The sequence below is a fragment of the Heptranchias perlo genome, chromosome 6, assembly GCF_035084215.1.
Source record: "Heptranchias perlo isolate sHepPer1 chromosome 6, sHepPer1.hap1, whole genome shotgun sequence".
NCBI classification, from domain to species: domain Eukaryota; kingdom Metazoa; phylum Chordata; class Chondrichthyes; order Hexanchiformes; family Hexanchidae; genus Heptranchias; species Heptranchias perlo.
In genome coordinates, this window is record NC_090330.1 from 25621092 (window position 1) to 25643911 (window position 22820).

Consider the following 22820-nt stretch of genomic DNA (forward strand, 5'->3'; position numbering starts at 1 on the left):
GAGGAAACAAACAAGTTGTAATGATCTGGAATGCACTGCCTGAAAGGGTGGTGGAAGCAGATTCAATAGTAACTGTCAAAAGGGAATTAAATAAATACTTGAAGGGAAAAAAATTACAGGGTTATGGGGAAAGAGCAGAGGAATTGGACTGCTCTTTCAAAGAGGTGGTACAGGCACGATGGGCCGAATGGCCGCCTCCTGTGCTGTACCTACTATGAATGCAACACTAGTTACTTGGCTCAGTATTTACCAAGGAGACTAACATGGTGGGCATGACTATCTTTTTTGATCCATTCTTCTAAAGACATTGATGATAGAACAGGGGGGAGATAATTGATAAATTAAATTAATCAAACTTCGAGAGGATAAGACCCATGGTCCAAATGGGTTGCATCTGCGCATATTAAAATAAGTTAGGGAAGAGATAGTAGAGGCACTATTACATATATATAAAAATTCATTAGAAATGGGGAATAGTGCCAGAGGACTGGAGTACAGCTAATGTGATTCCTATATTTAAAAAAAAGGGAGATAGAACAAGTCCAGGGAAATATAGACCAATTAGCTTAACGACGGTGGTAGGAAAGATAATGTATTCTTTACTGAAAGATGCAATAGAAAAACATCTTAAAACCGAAAATATAATTACGAATAGTCAGCACGGATTTCAAAAGGGAAGGTCATGCTTGACCAACGTTATTGAATTCTTTGAAGAAATAACAAAGGATTGATAAGGGTAATGCAGTAGACGTTATATATTTGGATTTTCAAAAGGCCTTCGATAAAAGGTACCACATAGTAAACTCATGACTAAGGTCAGAGCATGTGGAGTCAGGGGACAAGTAGCAGAATGGCTAGCAAGCTGGCTACATAACACCAAACAGAGAGTGGGGGTTATAGGTAGTTACGCAGATGGCAAACGGTGGGAAGTTGTGTTCGACCAGGACCGGTACTGGGACCACTGTTGTTCACCATTTACATAAACAATTTGGACACGGGAATCAGAAGCACAATTTTGGAATTTGCAGATGATACCAAATTGGGTGTATAGTTAATACCGAGGAAGACTGCGACAAAGTGCAAGAATTAATAAACTTGCAGAATGAGTGTGTAATTGACAAATTAATTTCAATATAGATAAGTGAGAGGTGGTACATTTTGGTAGGAAGAATAAGGCAGTCACATACTCCTTGGAAAATAAGGGTCTAAATGGGGTAGAGGAGCAAAGGGATCCGGGGGTACAGATTCACAAATCACAAGAAGTAGCGACGCAGGTTAATAAGGCCATTAAAAAAAAACACAAACAAAGCACTGGGATTCATTTCTAGAGGGATAGAATTGAAAAGCAGGGAAGTTATGTTAAACTCAAATAGAACCTTGGTTAGTTCTGGTCTCCATATTATAAAAAGGATATCGAGGCACTGGAGAAGGTGCAAAAAAGATTTACTGGGATGCTATCAGAACTGAGAGATTATACCCATCAGGAAAGATTGAACAGGCTGGGGCTTTTTTTCCTCTAGAAAAGAAGACTGAGGATGACCTGATAGAGGTCGTTAAGATAATAAAAGTGTTTGATAGGGTAGACAGAGATGTTTCCACTTGAAGGGGAGGCCAGAACTAGGGGCCATAAATATAAGCTAGTCACTAATAAATCCAATCGGGAATTCAGAAGAAACTTCTTTACCCAGAGAGTGGTTAGAATGTGGAACTTGCTACCTCAAGGAGTAGTTGAGGCGACTAGCATAGATGTGTTTATCTAGCTTCCGCTTAAATGCATGAGGGAGAAAGGAATAGAAGGATATGTTGATGGGGTTAGATGAAAAAGGGTGGGAGGGGACTCGTATGGAACATAAACACCAGCATGGACCTGTTGGGCTGAATGGCCTGTTTCTCTGTACATTTTATGTACTTCTATGTAGGATGGACTGCCACCTATTACATGTCCAGAGAGAAATGTGAAGTTGTTTATTCCTCAAATTCAACTTGCTAATTCTTCAGCATACAATCACACCCTGTTTCTCCTATCCTGGTTTGAACGAAATACCCTACATCTACACTATTGATTTCCCTTATTAACTTACTCTCACTATCGCCACCCCACCCCCCATGCCCAAAAAGCTTTTTTCCAGTGAAGAATTTAGCTTCTTTCACCCAAAAATATTTTTGTTCATTTTTCCCTGAATCCTTCCACTGCAGTATTTTCAGAAATATGACCACCGCTGTACATAATACACCCTATAATACCACAAATTGTGCATCAGCATCACTTCTTCCAGGCCACTTATGTACCTCAACACATGTAGTTGACAGATGTTTTAAAAAAATCTGTATTCACCTGGTTAGAGCAGTGTTAGAGTTGATTCATGGTTATTCTGTATTTTTTTTTATATATATATATGCAGTATCAATGAAAATCAATTCCTAATTTATACCAATTTGCGTATTTCAGTATACAGTCCATGTTTTTACAAAAGTTTTTTGAAATTGAGAAACTGTTACATCCGAACAAATTACATCCTACATATGCCAGAAAAAAAATGAACACAAATAAATTCAGTTCTGGTACCATTAAAGAACAGGAGAACTTCGTTCATCTCCAGATCTAAACTTTTGAATATTATCAGCTGAATATAGTCCACCCTTTACTGACTTGATTGATGCACGCATTTTCAATTCTTCCTCATGAAGCTTAAATACGCCACCCAAACAGCTTAAAAAGGGGTGCTTGTCAAAATAAAAAACAACTGCTGTAGGGCACAAAGAGGCTGGCTCAACATAAAATTAAATAATTTAAGTGAATACCATCAAGTGTTTGTTCAACATCCTCACAAGCAAAAGGAAGGAAAGAACAAACTTTTTTTTTATATTTAGCCCTTCACTACCTTAAGATGTCCCAAATCCATTCACAGCCAGTGAATTACTTTTGATGCATGATCACTGTGACAATATAGGGAAACTAAGGTACACAGACAGACATTCAGCCCATCGATGCTGTTCCGCAATTCAATCTGATCATGGCTGATCAACCCCATTTACCCGCCTTTACTCCATATCACTTTATACCCTTACCTAGTAAGACATACTTGCTCTCGAGGCAGTACAAAGAAGGTTCACTCGGTTAATCCCAGGGATGAGGGGGCGGACATATGAGGAGAGGTTGAGTAGATTGGGACTCTACTCATTGGAGTTCAGAAGAATGAGAGGCGATCTTATTGAAACATAAGATTGTGAAGGGGCTTGATCGGGTGGATGCGGTGAGGATGTTCCCAAGGATGGGTGAAACTAGAACTAGGGGGCATAATCTTAGAATAAGGGGCTGCTCCTTCAAAACTGAGATGAGGGGAAACTTCTTCACTCAGAGGGTAATAGGTCTGTGGAATTTGCTGCCCCAGGAAGCTGTGGAAGCTACATCATTAAATAAATTTAAAACAGAAATCGACAGTTTCCTAGAAGTAAAGGGAATTGGGGGTTACGGGGAGCGGGCAGGAAATTGGACATGAATTTAGATTTGAGATTAGGATCAGATCAGCCATGATCTTATTGAATGGCGGAGCAGGCTCGAGGGGCCGATTTCTATTTCTTATGTTCTTATGTTCTAACAAAAATCTATCGGTCTGAGTACTGAAAATATCAATTGACCAAATCCATGCACCACAGTCTGATACATCACTAATACTTACCACTAACAAATTTAGATTTGTATTTTACTGAAAGTCACACTGCACTGTAGATACAGGGCAATGTGACATTCTGCAGACAACATGCCTTTTCTTTACAGTAACCTCAACTATCTAGTTTCTCTATACATGCAAACATTCAATCTTGTATCATTTCTATCGAACTACTGGACTGAGAGTAGTATAAGTACTGTGATTTCCATTTGTTCAAACAGAACTAAACAATTCACAACAAACCTTAAGTCTTCGAACCATTTCCTCCTTTGATATTTTGTCAGAGATTTCTTTTACCCCAGGGGGGTATGTAATTTTTCCATCATTGACCTTAGGCTTTGTGTGAGCCATGGTTAGAGTTCACGTTTCCTCCCTTAAAAAGAAAGAGCACAAGTTAGCAAGTGTAAATTTTTTTTAAAAATTTTAAACAAATTGTTTTTGTGCTCAGCAGGGTGAAGGATGTTAGTGCTGGTGAATACATCTCGTCCCATTTCAGATACTTGTACTATCAGCACCAAGTCCTCACATGTCAAGTATAGTGCAGCCAAGTGCAAAGTGAAACTCCTTCTACTCTGCCCCAGGCCCAAAAGAGCACGCCCCACTGCACCAATATGATTTTCTCCCATTTCCTACACCAGTGATCCTGTGTGAGTGAGGTTACCAAATACTAGTCCAACCACAACAACTGGCATTTATGTAGCACCTTTAATAGAGAAACACCCCAGGGCATTTCACATAAAACGAGGGACAGCTTTTGTGCTTTGGATTGAGAATTGGTTGACAGGCAGGAAACAGAGAATAGGAATAAACAGGTCTTTTTCCGGGTGGCAGGCAGTGACTCGTGGGGTACTGCAGGGATCAGTGCTTGGGCCACAGCTATTCGCAATATATATCAATGATTTGGATGAGGGAACTAAACGTCACATTTCCAAGTTTGCAGACGACACAAAGCTGGGGTGGAATGTGAGTTGAGGAGGATGCAAAGAGGCTCCAATGTGATTTGGACAAGTTGGGTGAGTGGGCAAGAAGATGGCAGATGCAGTATAACGTGGATAAATGTGAGGTTATCCACTTTGGTTGTAAAAACAGAAAGGCAGATTATCTGAATGGTGATAGATTGGAAAAAGGGGAGGTTCAACGAGACCTGGGTGTCCTTGTACACCAGTCGCTGAAAGCGAGCATTCAGGTGCAGCAAGCAGTTAGGAAGGCGAATGGTATGTTGGCCTTCATTGCAAGAGGATTTGAGTACAGGAGCAGGGATGTCGTACTGCAGTTGTACAGGGCCTTGGTGAGACCACATCTGGAATAGTGTGTGCAGTTTTGGTCTCCTTATCTGAGGAAGGATGTCCTTGCCATGGAGGAAGTGCAACAAAGGTTTACCAGACTGATTCCTGGGATGGCAGGACTGACATATGAGGAGAGATTGGGTCGACTTGGCCTATATTCACTTGAGTTTAGAAGAATGAGAGGTGATCTTATTAAAACATATAAAATTCTAACAGGACTAGACAGACTAGATGCAGGAAGGATGTTCCCAATGGCTGGGGAGTCCAGAACCAGGGGTCACAGTCTCAGGATAGGGTGTATGCCATTTAGAAGCGAGATGAGGGGAAATTTCTTCACTCAGAGGGTGGTGAACCTGTGGAATTCTCTACCACAGAAGGCAGGGAGGCCAAGTCATTAGATGTATTCAAGAAGGAGATAGATATATTTCTTAATGCTAAAGGGATCAAGGGATATGGGGAAAAAGTGGGAACAGGGTACTGAGTTAGATGATCAGCCACGATCATTTTGAATGGCGGAGCAGGACCGAAGGGCCGAATGGCCTACTCTTGCTCCTATTTTCTACGTTTCTATGTGCTGTAGGCCCATGCCCAGCAGGAAGTGAACTGAGACTGCACAAACCAATTTTACATAGGACACTTTGTCAGCAGACAGGACACTTTTATCCCATCGGGACTGAATTTAAACTCTGAGCACAATAGGTCGATCCAGTGGAATAACTCCAGCGTGAAATCACGGAGCAAATCTCTCATTCTTGAAAGGGCAAACTCAACTACAGTCGTCTAAACACAATGTGGGTTCCCTGTCCAAAGGTGTGCTGAAAACTTAACAGCACTGGTTAGCAATCCATCCATATTGAAGGATACCAACAACTTGCATTCAACAAAGTAAAACGTCCCAAAGCGCTTCACAGGAGTGCTAACAAAATATGACACCAAGCCACACATGGAGATATTAGTACAGGTGACCAAAAGCTTGGTCAAAGAGGCTGGTTTTAAGGACCATCTTAAAAGGCGCAGGTGTAGAGAGAGACGGAGCTGTTTACGGAGGGAATTCCAGAGCTTAGAGCCTATGCAGCTGAAGGCACGGCTGCCAACACTGGAGCAATTAAAATCGGGGATGCACAAGAGGCAAGAATTGGAGGAGCACAGAGATCACGGAGAGTTGTAGCGCTGGAGGAGATTATAGAGATAGGGAGGGGTGAGGCCATGGAGAGGTTTGAAAACAAGGATGGGAATTTTAAAATCGAAGTGTTCCCGGACCAGCGAGCATAGGAGTGATGGGTGAACAGGACTTGGTGCAAGTTAGTATACGGTCAGCAGAGTTTTGGATGATCTCAAGCTTATGGAGGGTGGAAGATGGGAGGCAGGACAGAAGAGCATTGGAATAGACAATTCTAGAAGTAACAAACGGCATGGATGAGGGTTGCAGCAACAGATAAGCTGAGACACGAGCAACATTACAGAGGTAGGTGGTATTGGTGATGGAGCAGATATGTGGTTGGAAACTCATCTCAGTGTCAAGTGGGACACCAAGGTTGCAAATGGTCTGGTTCAGCCTCAGACAGTGGCCAGGGAGAGGGATGGAGTCGGTGGCTGGGACTAAAGACAATGACTTCAGTCTTCACAATACTTAATTGGAGAAAATTTTTGCTCATCCAGTACTGGATGGCGGATAAGCAATGTGACAAATCAGATTCCCCAACACATACCAATCATTCAACACACTCAATTGCTACAGGTGCTATACCTTCAATGTTGCCATGAACATTGACAAAAACTAAACGAAAGCTCTTCACTACCAAGTTCAGACTAAATGTCTATCTGAAAGTTTAACACAATTGCTCCCCTCCCCATCTCAACAAAAGGCAGCAACTCTTCCCCACATGTGGTGCCATGCATGCTATCAGCACTCCAGTACCCAGTGTGTCACTCTGAACAACAATCTATGGCTTATTCAACCAGGGATGGTATTACAGCTGTCAGTAGCCATCAACATGAGCATATTCTTCAGCAAGAGTCACTACATAACTTTGTGCAAGTGAAGTTTCCTCTCACTATCCCAGGGTCACCAAGGCCAAACCACTACCACTCTAACTGAGATCAGCAAACTCAGCTCAGACTTCGAATTGAAGATGTGACCTTCCCAATTGCTTTGGTTCGGTGCCATAACCACAAGGGGATTTAGCCTCAGCTATCAGGGGAGCCTTCCTATACCACAACAATACAATTAATCTTAAAATGTTTGCATTTTTTGTATTATGCCTGGACCTATGGAATAAATTTGTGTAATTTAATACTTAACACTAATGAATGAAGCATAGTAAATATCTGGAACTGAGCTTTGTGTAAACATCCTCATAATTTCAGGCACAATAGTTGTACAATATTTGTACTTCCCCATCCCACACTGAAGTAACTGGTTAAGAGACTCACTGATAATCAGGCACAGAGATTTTAAACAAAAAAAAAATACACTAGCACCATGTATACATGCACATTGTTTTCTGACATCTATTATAGAAAAAGGATAACCTTATTTTAATTGAGAAAAATCACATTCTCAAATACACTATAACCAAGCATGAATACTTCGGCTTTACCCATTGATTTCTGCCAATTACATGAATTGCTTTAGTACAATATTTAGGCATTCATACAAGGGATTGAACTATGTCATGTAAATAAATTACATTTGGCAGGCTTCAGAGTCAGTGTAGTGCACTATGCTTACATCTGTGCAATAGCTATGCTGGCTGAAGATATAATGTGTGGTATTTCTTTCCCCTCCCCCAAACATGCACTGCTCATTCCGATTTTCAAAAGATGTTCCCTAAAGAAAAAGCAGGGAAATGGAGTACCAACACAAAGCACGACAGCAGTCCATTGAATTCTTGACCTCAGCCACGCTGCATAGGGAAGTGGGTGCCTCTTAGCAGTCAACACTGGTGACAATCTGGGGGCTGCCCTCCGCACCCACTCAGCCATAGGAGAGGCACAACCCAGAAAGAAACATACAAAGGTAAAGAGAGAGACCTAATTTGCCATTTTTTAATCTTTGGAGTGCCCAAAAGTTGCACCATACATACTTTGGTGGCACAGTATTTTTCATTGAATTCCAGAAATTAATTCAATTAAAAAAAAAGACAATTGCATTCACACTGCTTTTATTTCAAAAAACGACATGGTGCAGGATGTCACACCATCAATGCCAGAGTGGCAAGATACAATTCAGCACTTGTAATCGGCACTTACTGTGCCAATGAGAAATACAGAAAGTATTGAAGGGAGGCTCAAAAGGACAGAGGGCCTATACTCTAGAAGAATGAGAGGTGGATCTCATTGAAACATAAGATTCTGAGGGGGCTTGACAGGGTAGAGGCTGAGAGGATGTTTCCCCTGGCTGGAGGGTCTAGAACTAGAGGGCATAGTCGCAGGATAAAGAGGTCAGCCATTTAAGACTGAGATTAGGTGAAATTTCTTCACTCAGAGGGTTGTGAACCTTTGGTATTCTCTACCCCCGAAGGCTGTGGATGCTGAGTCGTTGAATATATTCAAGGCTGAGATAGATAAATTCATGGACTCTAGGGGAATCAAGGGATATGGGGATAGGGCAGGAAAATGCAGTTGAGGTCGCAGATCAGCCATGATCTTATTGAATGGCGGAGCAGGCTCGAGGGGCCGTACGGCCTGCTCCTGCTCCTATTTCTTACGTAAGAAAGAAGATAATTAAAGAAACAAGGGATTTTCTTCTTCTCAAAGAAGAGTTGACAGAGGAACAGGTCCATTTAGAGATCAAGAGGTACATTTCATATGAAAGCGAAGGAATGGCATAGGTGCTTCGTAACTATTTTGCATCAGTGAAAGTGGGACTGCCAAAATACTTGAGGATGTGGAAAGTCATTACTTGCGTTAAATATGCAAAAGGATACAGTCTTAAAGATTAAAGTAGAAAAGTTACTATAAAAATTTTCTATAACCAGATGGTATGCATCTCAGAATATTAAGAGGCTGGGGAGAAGATGAGACAAAAAATCCTTTTCCAAAAAATTTTCAGAAAGCAGAATGGTGTCAAAGGAAGGGTAGCATATAACCCAGGAAATCATAGGTTAGTCTCAACTTGGTTGTGGGTAGACGGAGGTCATAACACAGGATAAAATTAGCGAACTTAGAAAAGTACAGGCTAATTAGGGTGTTTATAGTAGCTGTGTCACAATTCAAATCATGTCCACAATTCAGATCACCTACTTGAGAACTAACACTAGTCACTTCAACTGTGATTACTAGTAACTCTTTGCACAGATGTTGGAAATGATAGACATAATGGTCAGGAATGCATTATTTCTATGCATAAATATCTGATTGCAAAGTAAGTAGAAGCCTCTTACACAGATTGCTCACTTTGTCCAGAAACCATCACGTTAATTTGATAGGCTTGGTTCAACTATGGAAGACCCCTTTCATTTTCCTGTATCCCAGTTTTCAAATTCAAGTGGTAGGAGACACAATCCCAAGCACTGTGCTCCCAGCTGACCAGTTCTTCCTGTATTACTGTGCTGTAGTTCGTGCAGGAGCACCATGGGCTATTAAGAATTCCCATGTACAATGTGGGTCCATATCCATGTTTAGCAGTACCAGTTAAACTAGTGAAGTCTCAGGTCTAGTTACTTTTATAACTGAAAAGGAGGAGAGTGTTAAAAGTTCTGTAAAAAAAATGCCAGCGGCTACACCGTCTCTTGCTACTGCTTATCTATCATTCTAATTAACCTATGCTTCAGTTTATAGCCCAAGCCATGGACTACAATATTTATTCTTCCTGTAATCTCCTAGATTTTGGATATAGTGGAGGATTTGTGTCATATCCAGTAAGCTACTACAGTAATAAAAGTCTTTGCCTGACCCCCTAAGCAATGCGACATTACCAGAAATGGTGCATCGAAAGTCATGTTCTAGTTCGTACGGGGTGAGTTCTCACTTATAGGTGCATTTAGAAGAAGTTCTCACTGCTTTCTGCATTGTGGAGAAAGAAAATGTTTTTTTTGAGGGATTGGCAGGATGTGGATAATGGTGCATTTCTGATGTGCGCACTGGCACATTATTTTCCATTCAGGTACAAGAGGAATATCATGGAAGTTTATTGATACCACCAAATTAGGAAGCATGGCAAACAATGAGAAAGAATGCAAGATTAGTGGATAGGTGGCAGACTTACTTCAATGCAGAGAAGTGTTAAGTAGTACATTTCTGGAAGGAACAGTGAAAGGAAGAATACAGATTCGAGGAACAGAGATTGAAGAATGCAGGTCAAATAATCCCATAAAAAACAAATGGGATTCTGAGTTTTATATATAGAAGCTCTAAATGCAAAAGCAAGGAAGTGATGTTGAATTTCACAATACATTGGTTACACCATTGGAGTTTTAAGCACCCTATTATAGGAAGGACGTTAAGGCCATAGATAAGATGCAGCTAAGATTCACGAGTTTGACACCAAGAATAAAAGGTTATAGTTACCAAGAAAAACATTAAATATTTGAGGTTTTTTTAAAATGGGAACAAGAGTTTTCAAAATCATGAAAGGTTTTGAGAGCATAATAATGAAACATTACCACCACTGGTTGGCAAATTGGTCATAGACTCAGGATGATAAAAAATGAGGGGTTAGCATTTTTTTTCCTCTGCACAGGTTATTAGAACATGGGATGCTTTACCACAAGCAAATATTGAGTCTGAAACTACTTGTATCTAGTTATAATAAGTCTTTCGACTAGCAACTCCAAAACCAAACAATAAAAAGGGAGAAAAGGTTAACCAATCAAATCAATGGTTTTTGAAAACATTTTTGTGCACCTTGTTTAAAACCTTATTTTTAACATTAGGAAAAAAAGTTAAAAATTACATATTTCTTAGTAATTCGATTCAATGTATCCACTGTTTTTAATACCTGAATTAAAGTTCTTACTTCAAGGCCTTGGTCTGTCTCAAAAGCCTGAGCTTCCAATGAATATTTTCCCCTGGTACAATTGAAGGGAATTACCAAACATATTTGTGCATTCTAAGCATGTAGTTTGCAGAACTTCCTAGAATGCATTAATTGTTTTTTGAACCAAATTGGAGATTTCTCCCTATCCTGTGTGCATTTGAGAGCAAATTTGCTTTTTCTGAAAGACTATGGAAGAAGCCAGAAATTAAATTCTCCATGTTTATTTCAGGAAATATTCACATTTAATTAACAACGGTTCCTTTTCCAATTATGAACTGCTTAATATACCTCAAATCGGACATCTGTGATGAGTAACACCTGCAGCTATTTTTGTTTGCTCTGGCTAAGAGAAGACAAGTTTATTGAGAATGGATTTCATGGAAAAGTCAAACAGTATTTAGTTCTTTTAAGTGATTAAAATATCTCTAGAAAATGCATTTCAATTATTGGAATCCTCCAGATTGACAGGTCAATCATGCCAAGTTTCTCCCGTCATTGTGACTCAAAAAAAATCTTGTGAAAAAGACAATAATTATTTTTGGGGGGCTTAAAAAGGTAATTTTTTTGCACAACAACTTGGAAACTAAGTAACTGATGAACTTGAGTGTTTTGAAGTTTTTTTTGTTCATTACAAAATCTGTACATCAGCAAACTCACTCAATGCACTTGGTGCTTTTTACTGCTTTAGGCTGGAACTGGCAGCCAATGCAGGAAGCAGTGAGGGCATTCCCAAAAGCAGCTGTGGACAATTTGGGAGAGGGGGTAACGGGTGGGAAGCCGGTGGGGGCCCTCAGTGGTTCGAAAATGACCAAGGGCTGTTCAAATCTCAGTATCCTGGCTTCTTCCCTCAAAGCTGCTAAACCGTTCCCTCCGCCCTCCAACATAGGCAGACCCCAACAGTTGCCATTCCCAATACTGGCAGATTCTACCTTCCCCCACAGCTCCTGAATTCTCCTGGACCTCAAGGATTTACAGCCACTCCCAGAACCCTATCCCAATGCTCACAAACCCCTAAATCATGGCCGAGCCTGGAACCATCCCCAATGCTCCCACACCCTAGGACCTCTCTCTCCAGGATCTGCCCCAATGTTCACTGAAAATATTTTCGTCTGCCACCTTTCTCAGTAACTGAAATTTCTAAAGCATGATTCAAGTTATCTGTAAACTTGTTTGTGTCTTTGATCACATTCATTAATGTTTTTACTTGAGGTACTCAGCCTCTCCCCAAAAGCCTGGGCTTCAACTTGATATTTTTACCCAGAGCTGTGACTGTTAGTTGAAAGAGATGCAGCATTCTGATCATGTGTTGTGCGCATCAGTTGTATTTCATCCATCCAACTGGAAAAAATGTTTCTCTTCAGCCTCCAACAATATCAGCTTGGTTAGCTTTTCTTCAAACAATTTGGAAAAGAAGTCAGATTTCAAAAGCATAATTCAGTTAAAAGTTTATGTGGAGTATTTATGGAGAAAGAGGCCATGTGTGAGTGAATGAGACAGAAACACAGGCTGCTATTATGACTGACTACTAATTTGCACACCGACTGCAATTTTTTTGCTGGCGTTAGAATTCAAACACTATTTTCCTCAGTGGGAAACAAACGGTGTCTCCTTGCATTTCAGTTTGTGTTTTAAAATACTAACTGGATGAATGACTCAAGTAAGTTTTCATTTGGACTTGCAAATAAAAGCTATTAATTTTTGTCTGGAAAACGCATGTCAAGCAGCAACACACTATCCTATTGTTTACATTTAATGGCTGTTTACTTCAGGTGAATGGAATTCTAATTATTTTTTGGTAGGAAAATACTGGAAGTTGTGTCATAAGTTGTTCTTACATTTTAGCCAAAAAAGTACTTTGGGCCTCATCTTATTAAAATAAATGTTTTCAGAGTTAATTTCTGGAGGTACTTATGAGTGACAGAAAGATTAACCATTTACAAACAAAGTTGGCTGCAAGCCTCACCCACTTTCACCCATTTTCCAAGTAATGTAAAAAATTGCTGATTAAATATGAAATTGTTTTATTCTTTACGACTCCAGAGATGTGGAGATGCCGGTGATGGACTGGGGTTGACAATTGTAAACAATTTTACAACACCAAGTTATAGTCCAACGATTTTATTTGAAATTTACAAGCTTTCGGAGGCTTCCTCCTTCCTCAGGTAAATGTCAGGAACTCCTCGAAGCCTACGCATTTATAAATCACAGAACAATACATGGTGATTACAGATAGTCTTTGCAACTGCCCGTTGCCAAGGCAATCACCGTGTTCAGACAGAGAGGTGTTACCTACTCCAGAGAGGCAGAGGCAAAAAGTAGAATAGGCACCTTTTATTTTTTGCAACTGTGGTATTTATTCAATGCAAACAGTACTTCGCTAGAAATTAATTGAAAAACAATTCAATGCTTTTAGCAACTAGGGATTGGCAATAATGCAAGCCTTGCGAGCAACACCCATATCCCGAGAATGAATTTTTAAAAATGCAATGTGCATTACCCTGCTACATAATTAGCTGCAGCATTAATTCCACTTTTTTGGGTAACAACTAAAGATATTTCTAATGTAAATTTTTATTGGAGGTTACTATTTTTGCATACAATTCTTGGCTGTTTACTCAAGTTGTAAATTAATGTTAGTGTCAGGTCTGCAACTCTCCTGTTCTTTCATTGAGAAACTGAAAACCAACTGGCCCAAAGCTGGCACGACCATGATCAAAACACTGGCTCAGTGAAAACAAAATGCATACTTCTAAGATAGCAGTTTGTTAGGCCATCATTGAAATGTGTGGTTATATGAATACATGTTGGGGTAATATTTTTTACTTTTTTCCCCCCCAAACAAGCAATTATGCAGCACTGTAGCTTTAAGGTGTAGTATAAACACGTCTGTATTTTATCTATCTTGCAATTGATTTAGTTAATGTAGTTGTCTTATAGCAGTGTCTGCTGTTAATGACTTGGTGCTACATTTTCAGAAAACATTAGGAAGGTTTCTGTATTTTTTAAATGCCATTTCTAAGTATTTCTAATGGACTCCAAGAAAAAGACATGTTCTTTCATTCAACACGGTTAAACAATTAAGTACTGAAGTCAGGCTTGGTTTAACCATCTGATAACACACTGTACTGGCTACCCCTTCCAGTTTTCTCCTGGGTTCCAGTTCCAGGGGTACTGATAGCCCTCGGTTACTTTACCCAAATAACACTTCAATATGTGTTAGTGTGGACAGCAAGTATCCACAGGCTTCTTCACCACAGACAGGGGGAGGTTGACTAAGCTGAGCCTAACCCTTCCTTCATAGAGCATTTACACCATCAGTGGTGACTGAATAGTAACCAGGAACAGAAAACTTGGCTATTATTTCCCTCACCCTAAATCCCTTTCCCACGTCTTGAAGTGCATTTATAATAATTTTGTTATACAAGTTAATCGGGGCGTGGGGGGTGGGGGGGGTGCAGTCTATGACCTCACTGTGCACTTGCCTCAGTGTGCTCTTCAGGCAGTCAGTTGGTTCTGTTGTGCTCACCACAGAAGCAGCAATCAAGGGAAATGAAATTAGCCTTCTTAATGCAATTGGGCCCAAGCATACTTGTGGTATGAACTTACCACAAATCACCAATTCCTGTGAGGACATCAACCTTAATCTTCAGCACCTACTTGAACCGCACAGCTCTGATGACTTGCAACATCTCAGCACATACTGACCACTACTCAGATTTCACTCTGCAACTCCCTGTGCAACAAAATCACTGATGTTGAAGTAAAACACTGCAGGTGGCAGACATCTGAAATAAAACCAGAAATTGCAGAAACACTCAATATGTCAGTCAGCACCTGTGGAGAGAACAGAGAGGATGTATATAAGACCTGCAATTAGCAAGCCCCGGGTATATAATACTGTATGTGCTCCTGGCTGTTTCTGTTGTCTTGTAAACTGTTGGAACTCTGTCCTTTATGAACTAGAAACTGAACATATCAACACAAAGAACTATATCTGATAAAGGGTCCATATGTGACAAGTATTGTCTGTTCTCGCCACAGATGCTGCCGGATCTGCTGAGTTTTTCCAGCATTTTCTGTTTCTGATCTAAAAATACTGAACTTAAAAACTGCAATGAATGTTTGGGCATCACAGTATATTGGTGCTGCTGTGAGTATCAGTTGCTTTAAAGAGGTCATGCCTTGGGTCACCGTTGCTCCTCTTACAAAACTTAAAGTTTTTTTAGCATTCTGATATTCGAAACCCAATTCATAAAACTATACTTTGGATGATCTCCTACATAACATTCTTAAGTGAAGGTCAGCGTTAAATAAAGCTGCCAGAAACACCCTGACAAAACAAGTCTTCAAATTGGCAGGGAATAATCTCCACATTATATAAAATTGAAGACATTTCATTTTTAGCCAAGGCATCAGATCAAAATCTCTTCCATTTGCTGTTGTACAGGAGTCTGCATAGCTGGTTTCCAAGTTCCACAATGGTTTTCACTGTTTTCTGTCATACAGATCTATTAATTGCAGGTATTCTAGTGAAAAGAAGCAAAAACCTGCCAATATAACTGTGAAAGAAGCCTTCTGAGTATAAAAAGATCAGAGTCTTAAGAAATAGAACATCCAATTACCATGGTCAAAAAAATTTAGCATCTTTATTAATGCAGGATTCAGGCTCCAATTCACAGTATATTACTCTTGAGACTACCAAATACTTTCCATGGTCTTCTAAAAATAATGTATGCTGCTTTTTTTTTTATTAAAAAGATAAATGCATTTTCCCAAGACTACTCCAAATATTTACCATTCTGAACCAGGATTGGGAGCAAATAAAAGGAAGAAAAATTTGAGAGATTCTTAGAATTCTAAGAGACTTGTTAGCTTTGAAACCACATTGATCACTCCTTTTCTCTAATGAATGCAAGTTCTGTTTTGGTGATCTCTTCCAACTCTGAGCCACGTGTCCCTGACTTCTCTAAACCCTCTCCAAAGCATGCGTTCTTTCGAATTTAGAGTATCCTAATCTGTATGCAATACAGTCAAGGCACATTGACACTGCCATGAAACTCAGAGCAAAATAACTAGAGTTCACTTCGGGTATGAAAATCTTATTCACACAGGAACCTCCAAAAACAGATCAAAGCTCCTGGGGATTCATTTTGTAGTAACATTGTGATGTCATGACACATGAACACTTAACAGTTATGCAGAGACTTTCTGTCTTGGATATTAGCTAACACCCAAGTATCAGACTTGTAATGCCCTCCTATGCCAGGGTTATGTCTTTCTAACCCAGGAAGTACAAAGTTGCAGCTGCAATAATTGATCACAATGCCATGGGGGGAAAAAATTTCCTTCTGGGCAAGTAACACCAACACACTATCACTGATAATAGGAAAAAGAGAACCAAGAGCTCACCAGGGTCAGTGCCTCTTAAGAGAATTGTAAACAATTTTACAACACCAAGTTATAGTCCAGCAATTTTATTTTAAATTCACAAGCTTTCGGAGGCTTCCTCCTTCGTCAGGTGATTTTTCACATCGTTCACCTGACGAAGGAGGAAGCCTCCGAAAGCTTGTGAATTTAAAATAAAATTGCTGGACTATAACTTGGTGTTGTAAAATTGTTTACAATTGTCAACCCCAGTCCATCACCGGCATCTCCACATCTTAAAAGAGAGACAAGTCTCTGATTTGCCTTCTGCTCCCAACACTTGCTTCTCAATTGGATAGCTCTTTCAAAGAGCCAGCACAAGCACGATGGGCCAAATGGCCTCCTTCTGTGCTCTATGATTCTATGAATATGACAGAAAAGATAAAGGAATGGGAATCAATGTTTTTTTTCCCTCCACACATCCAGGTCAGATGAATCAACAGTAATAATGTGCCTGAATCCCAACTTCAGAACAGCAGTCCTTACTGCACCAGTATGACTGCCATTTTCTGGGCAAGTCATCCTTGTCACCTCAGAATTCAAATGACAACAGAGCAAGATACAAATCACAGACAAACCCACTTGTCAGCCAACAGACTTCATTATATTTTGCCAGCTCTTCCTAGGATACTTCCGTTAATTTTTTTCTCTGCTTTGTATTGATTCTATTAAAATGCTTGTTCATCATTTGTTCTTTAATTCCAGTGAAGGGCTTTGGAGGTGTTAAGGGATTTAGGTGTCCATGTGCACAGATCACTAAAAGCTAGTGTACAGGTACAAATAATTATCAAAAAGGCGATTGGAATGTTGATCTTTATCTCAAAGGGGTTGGAATACAAAAGATGAATAAGCAATGCTTCAGTTGTGGACAGCTTTGGTGATACCCCATCTGGAATACTGCATTCACTTTTAGCCACCAAACCTCTGGAAAGATATATTGGCCTTGGAGGAGGTACGGCACAATTCATCAGAATGACACTGGGGCTGAAAGGGTTAAATTAGGACTGCTGCATAAACTTGGCTTGTGATCCGTTGAATATATATGGTTGAGGAGTGATCTAATAGAGGTCTTCTAAACAATAAAAGGATTCAATATGGTAGATACAGAGAAACTGTTTCCTCTTATTACGGGAATCCAGAACAATGGGGCACAGCCCTAAAATTAGAGCTAGGTCATTTAGGAGTGAAATCAAGAAGCAATTTTTCACAAAAGGTAGTAGAAATTTGGAACTCTCTTCCCCCCAAAAGGCTGTGGATGCGAGGTTAATTTAAATTTTCAAGACGGACATCAGTAAGACTTTGACTAGGTAAGGGCATGAAGGGAAATGCAGCAACGGTGGAGTCTTGGTACAAAGAATCATAGAAAATAGGAGCAAGAGTAGGCCATTCGGCCCTTCGGGCCTGCTCCACCATTCAAAATGATCGTGGCTGATTGTCCAACTCAGTACCCTGTTCCCGCTTTTTCCCCACATATCCCTTGATCCCTTTAGCATTAAGAAATATATCTATCTCCTTATTGAATATATTTAACGACTTGGACTCCACTGCCTTCTGTGGTAGAGAATTCCACAGGTTCACCACCCTCTGAGTGAAGAAATTTCTCCTCATCTCGCTTCTAAATGGCATATCCCGTATCCTGAGACTGTGACCCCTGGTTATGGACTCCCCATCCATCGGGAACATCCTCCCTGCATCTAGTCTGTCTAGTCCTGTTAGAATTTTATATGTTTCGATGAGATCACCTCTCATTCTTCTAAACTCTAGTGACTATAGGCCTCATACTTCAGTCCTGCCATCCCAGGAATCAGTCTGGTAAACCTTCGTTGCACTACCTCCACGGCAAGGACATCCTTCCTCAGATAAGGAGACCAAAACTGCACACAATACTCCAGATGTGGTCTCACCAAGGCCCTGTATAACTGCAGTAAGACATCCCTGCTCCTGTACTCAAATCCTCTTGCAATGAAGGCCAACATATCATTCGCCTTCCTAACTGCTTGCTGTACCTGAATGCTCGCTTTCAGCGACTGATGTACAAGGACACCCAGGTCTCGTTGCACATTCCCTTTTCCCAATCTATCACCATTCAGATAATAATCTGCCTCATATGTTTTTACAACCAAAGTGGATAACCTCTCATTTATCCGCATCTGCCATCTTCTGGCCCACTCACCTAACTTGTCTAAATCACATTGGAGCCTCTCTGCGTCCTCTTCACAGCTCACATTCCACCCCAGCTTTGTGTCGTCTACAAACTTAGAAATATTACATTTAGTTCCCTCATCCAAATCATTGATATATATTGTCAATAGCTGGGGCCCAAGCACTGATCCCTGCAGTACCCCACTAGTCACTGCCTGCCACCCTGAAAAAGACCCGTTTATTCCTACTCTCTGTTTCCTGTCTGTCAACCAATTGTCAATCCATCCCAGTATATTCCCCCCAATCCCATGTGCTTTAATTTTGCACACTAACCTCTTGTGTGGGACCTTATCAAAAGCCTTCTGAAAATCCAAATACACCACATCCATGGTTCTCTCCTATCTATTCTACCAGTTACATCCTCAAAAAACTCCAGTAGATTTGTTAAGCATGACTTCCCTTTCATAAGCCCATGCTGACTTTGTCCAATCCCGTTAATGCCCTCCAAGTGTTCTGTTATCACATCTTTTATAATAGACTCTAGCATTTTCCCCACTACTGATGTTAGGCTAACTGGTCTGTAATTCCCTGTTTTTTCTCTCCCTCCTTTTTAAAATAGTGGGGTTACATTTGCCACCCTCCAATCTGTAGGAAGTGTTCCAGAGTCTATGGAGTTTTGGAAGATGATCACCAATGCATCCACTATTTCCAGGGCCACTTCCTTTAATACTCTGGGATGTCGATCATCAGGTCCTGGGGATTTGTCAACCTTTAGCCCCATTAATTTCCCGAGCACTATTTTTTTTTTACTAATACTGATTTCCTTCAGTTCCTCCCTCTCACTAGACCCTCGGTTCCCTAACATTTCCAGGAGGTTATTTGTGTCCTCCTTTGTGAGGACAGAACCAAAGTATGTGTTTAATTGTTCTGCCATTTCTTTGTTCCCCATTATAATTTCCCCCATTTCTGACTGTAAGGGACCTACATTTGTCTTCACTAATCTTTTTCTCTTGACATATTTATAGAAGCTTTTACAGTCAGTTTTTATGTTCCCTGCTAGTTTACTCTCTCACTCTATTTTTCCCCTCTTAATCAATCTCTTTGACCTCCTTTGCTGAATTCTAAACTGCTCCCAATCCTCAGGCTTGCCACTTTTTCTGGCAATTTTATATGTCTCCTCTTTGGATCTAATACTATCCCTAATTTCTTTTGTAAGCCACGGTTGAGCCACCTTTCCTGTTTTATTTTTGCGCCAGACAGGAATGAATAATTGTTGTAATTCCTGCACACGTTCTTTAATTATTAGCCATTGCCTATCCACCGTCATCCCTTTTAGTAAAGTTCCCCAATCTATCCTAGCCAACTCACACCTCATGCTTTTGTAATTTCCTTTATTTAGATTCAGTACAAATTAGCCATGATCTAATTGAATGGAGGAAGAGGCTTAAGGGGCTAAATGGCCTACTCAATATGTCTGAAACATTAACACACTTGTTCTCTGTATAGAAACAGACTGAACTGTATATTTCCAGCATTTTCTGTTCCAACTGTCAGTTTATGTTGGATTTTGAAAAAGACCGGTCCCAAATAAAAGTGTTCAACCAATGCACCCAGTTCCACTATTTCTCCCCCCCCCCCCCCCCACTTTATTTTTCTTTTCCACTATCCCAGAAATAACCTTTTCTTGTCTCTCCCACAAATATAAACTCACTACAACACTACGACTAAGGAGATTTATTTTGGTTTATTTGCTTTATTGTATCCAAAGTTTGTCCCCCTTGCTTTAGTAAATTCTACCAAAAGTTAATTGATCAACTACTCCCCTCCCAGTTGTGTAGGGCAAATGAAAATCTTAATAATGAACCGGCAGCAAACTGGAATTTTTTTTGATGCGATTAGTGTCTGATTAGCTTTCATGTTTCATTCTTGACTAGTATAGTAATACTTCACAGCAGAACAAGTGAGTGGCCCAAAGGAAAGGTAAAATAAACTTTAAACGTGTTTTGAGGAAGAGAAGTTGGATTGTCTATTTAACTTGAGAATTATTAAATTTCTAGTAACAGGGGAAAAAAAAAATCCAAGAACAAAATCAAAATGTGCTAACGTTCCTTCCTGGAATTTATCATTTTTGGGCTGTGTTGCCATAAACTTGCAACCAGTTCACCAGTGCCTTGAAAATTTATATATGCTAAAAGAGAAATGCAAGGTGGAATAGTGCACACTCACGCACAAACTGTTTACTTCAAAATATGGCGGAAAATATTTGCAACAACTCAACTATGAAGCGGCAATGCAATTAGCCAACAATGGATCAGCTTCTCATACAAAAATCACTATTTCCACACATTGGCCATATAAAAAGAGATTCAGGAAGGAATGCAGTATAATATTTTTTGCACCTTGGGACCAGCCAGATAGCTCACAATGGTCTCTTGTCCTCTATATTCTTATGCACAGTCATTTTTTGAAAACTTGCACCATTTGTTAGATTTGAGGTGGGCTCTAAACCAGTTAAAATGTCAACTTGAAACACCTCTCTGCACCCTTCCTAACTACTCCTACAAATCTGTTCTGATCAGGCATTTTACAATACCAGCAATACACACATGCAGTACATGTGGTAATCTCTCTTTGGAAATAAATTAAGATTTATAAAAGATAAGTAAATTTACTGCTTTGTTTGAGTGTATCAAATCACAAATTTAACTCTGGGACTCAGCACTGAAATTCACAGTCTATAAAATCAAATATCCAAGTTTAATAATTAAATCTCACCAAGGTATTTCAATAAGGTGCCAGTGGCATTTAGACGGAAACAAGGAGGGAAGCTCAGAAAACAGATATTGAAAAACCACCTGAACTACAATGAAAACATTGTTTTAAAAAAAAACACTCCTGGAATTGAATGGCTCAGTTGATTAGAACGCAGCATTCCACCTCTAGAAATCATATTCAAATCCAACCTAAAAAGCAATCAAAGTGGGAGAACAGAATAATAGGGGTCACTGTATTCTACTGTAGGACAAACTGCATTTAGAAGTAATCAGGTCTTACACACCGCAGAATGCAAAGTCCCAGTGTGCATTACAGTAAAATAGATTGACCATTACAAGCATGTACTTCCCTACAGATAATTGTGAAACTGCATTCCAAAAACTAGAGACTGCTACATGGAAAAATCAACTTTTGAAAATAGGAACAAATCATTTTGTGGTGCTTCCATGTAAATGTTAAATCTATAAGGATTCACCTACAGTATATGTTTACGCATTGCTCCACAAAGCAACTTCATATGTTCTATCAACTGGAACCTGATTGACAGATACCCAGGAAGCAGCCAAGGAACTGATGAAATGCATCATGATCTGCATCCTGGGCTTCTTTCCTGAAGAAAAGCAGCAGTGTGTGATGCACTCAACAATTCATTTGACTAAATGCTACTTAATCATCAGTTTGTCTTGGATCCTTATACTACAGGAAACAAAACTATCAAAACTGCCTAAATTGTTCTGAATGATGTATGTATCCTACAACTACACATGCAAGTTTGACTCAACGGTCACAGAGTCAGAAGATCATGGGTTCCAGCACCACTACAAGGACTTCAGCACATAATCTCAGCCCACACTTACAGTAGAGAGAGAGAGAATGCTGCACTGTAAAAGATGCTGTATGTCAGATGAGAAAAGATTCTCCAGTAGTATCATGGCCAACATTTATCCCTCAACCAACGCCAACAAAAACACATTCACTGGTCATTTATCTGACTGCTGTTTGTGAAAAATTGGCTGCATATCTGTGATTACACTTGGGATGTCCCAGGGACATGAAATGTATTATATAAATGCAAATTCTATCTAATGTTGTAGAAACATTCTAGTTCTGACTTGTGTGGCAGTACATAAAACAATGGTACAATTTCTTAATCCAAATGAAATGGGAAAATGAATCAGATTATAAATTCTGGGTCAGTCCAAAAGGACCATCCCATCAGAATCCCAAATGAAATATGGCTGATCTACACAAAGTGTTTGCAGTGTTAAGTTGAGGGGTTCCTGTATGAGGTTAGTCTTGTGCTACTGGACCAATAATTACTTCCTTGGAAGTATTGGATATCATCCACCCTGCATAAGAATTCAGCTGGTCAGTGCTGTCTGACACCATTGGGTCCCTAGTGTTGTCAGAGGCTGGTAAATCCCCTGCATCAACTGAAATCGAGAAATGCATAATTTGAAAATTGGTGGTACATTCATCAATCGTATCTCTTTCATAGTTCCTAGTACCGATGATGTGCAAATTATCCTACCCCCCACCCCG

General features: G+C 39.9%; 1 protein-coding gene across 3 annotated transcripts in view; it reads right to left on the bottom strand.

The window, feature by feature from the left end:
• The window catches only part of pds5b (PDS5 cohesin associated factor B), a 218689-nt gene that overhangs the window by 172815 nt on the left and 23054 nt on the right, over nt 1-22820 (bottom strand). For 2 of the 3 annotated variants that reach the window (XM_067985956.1, XM_067985959.1), the window contains exon 2: nt 3915-4044. In XM_067985956.1, the coding sequence (XP_067842057.1) occupies nt 3915-4022 (108 nt within the window). In that variant the 5' untranslated portion in view covers nt 4023-4044. Of the gene's footprint in view, nt 1-3914; nt 4045-14543; nt 14719-22820 lie in introns of those variants that run through there. The other variant, XM_067985957.1, reaches the window with a different exon arrangement.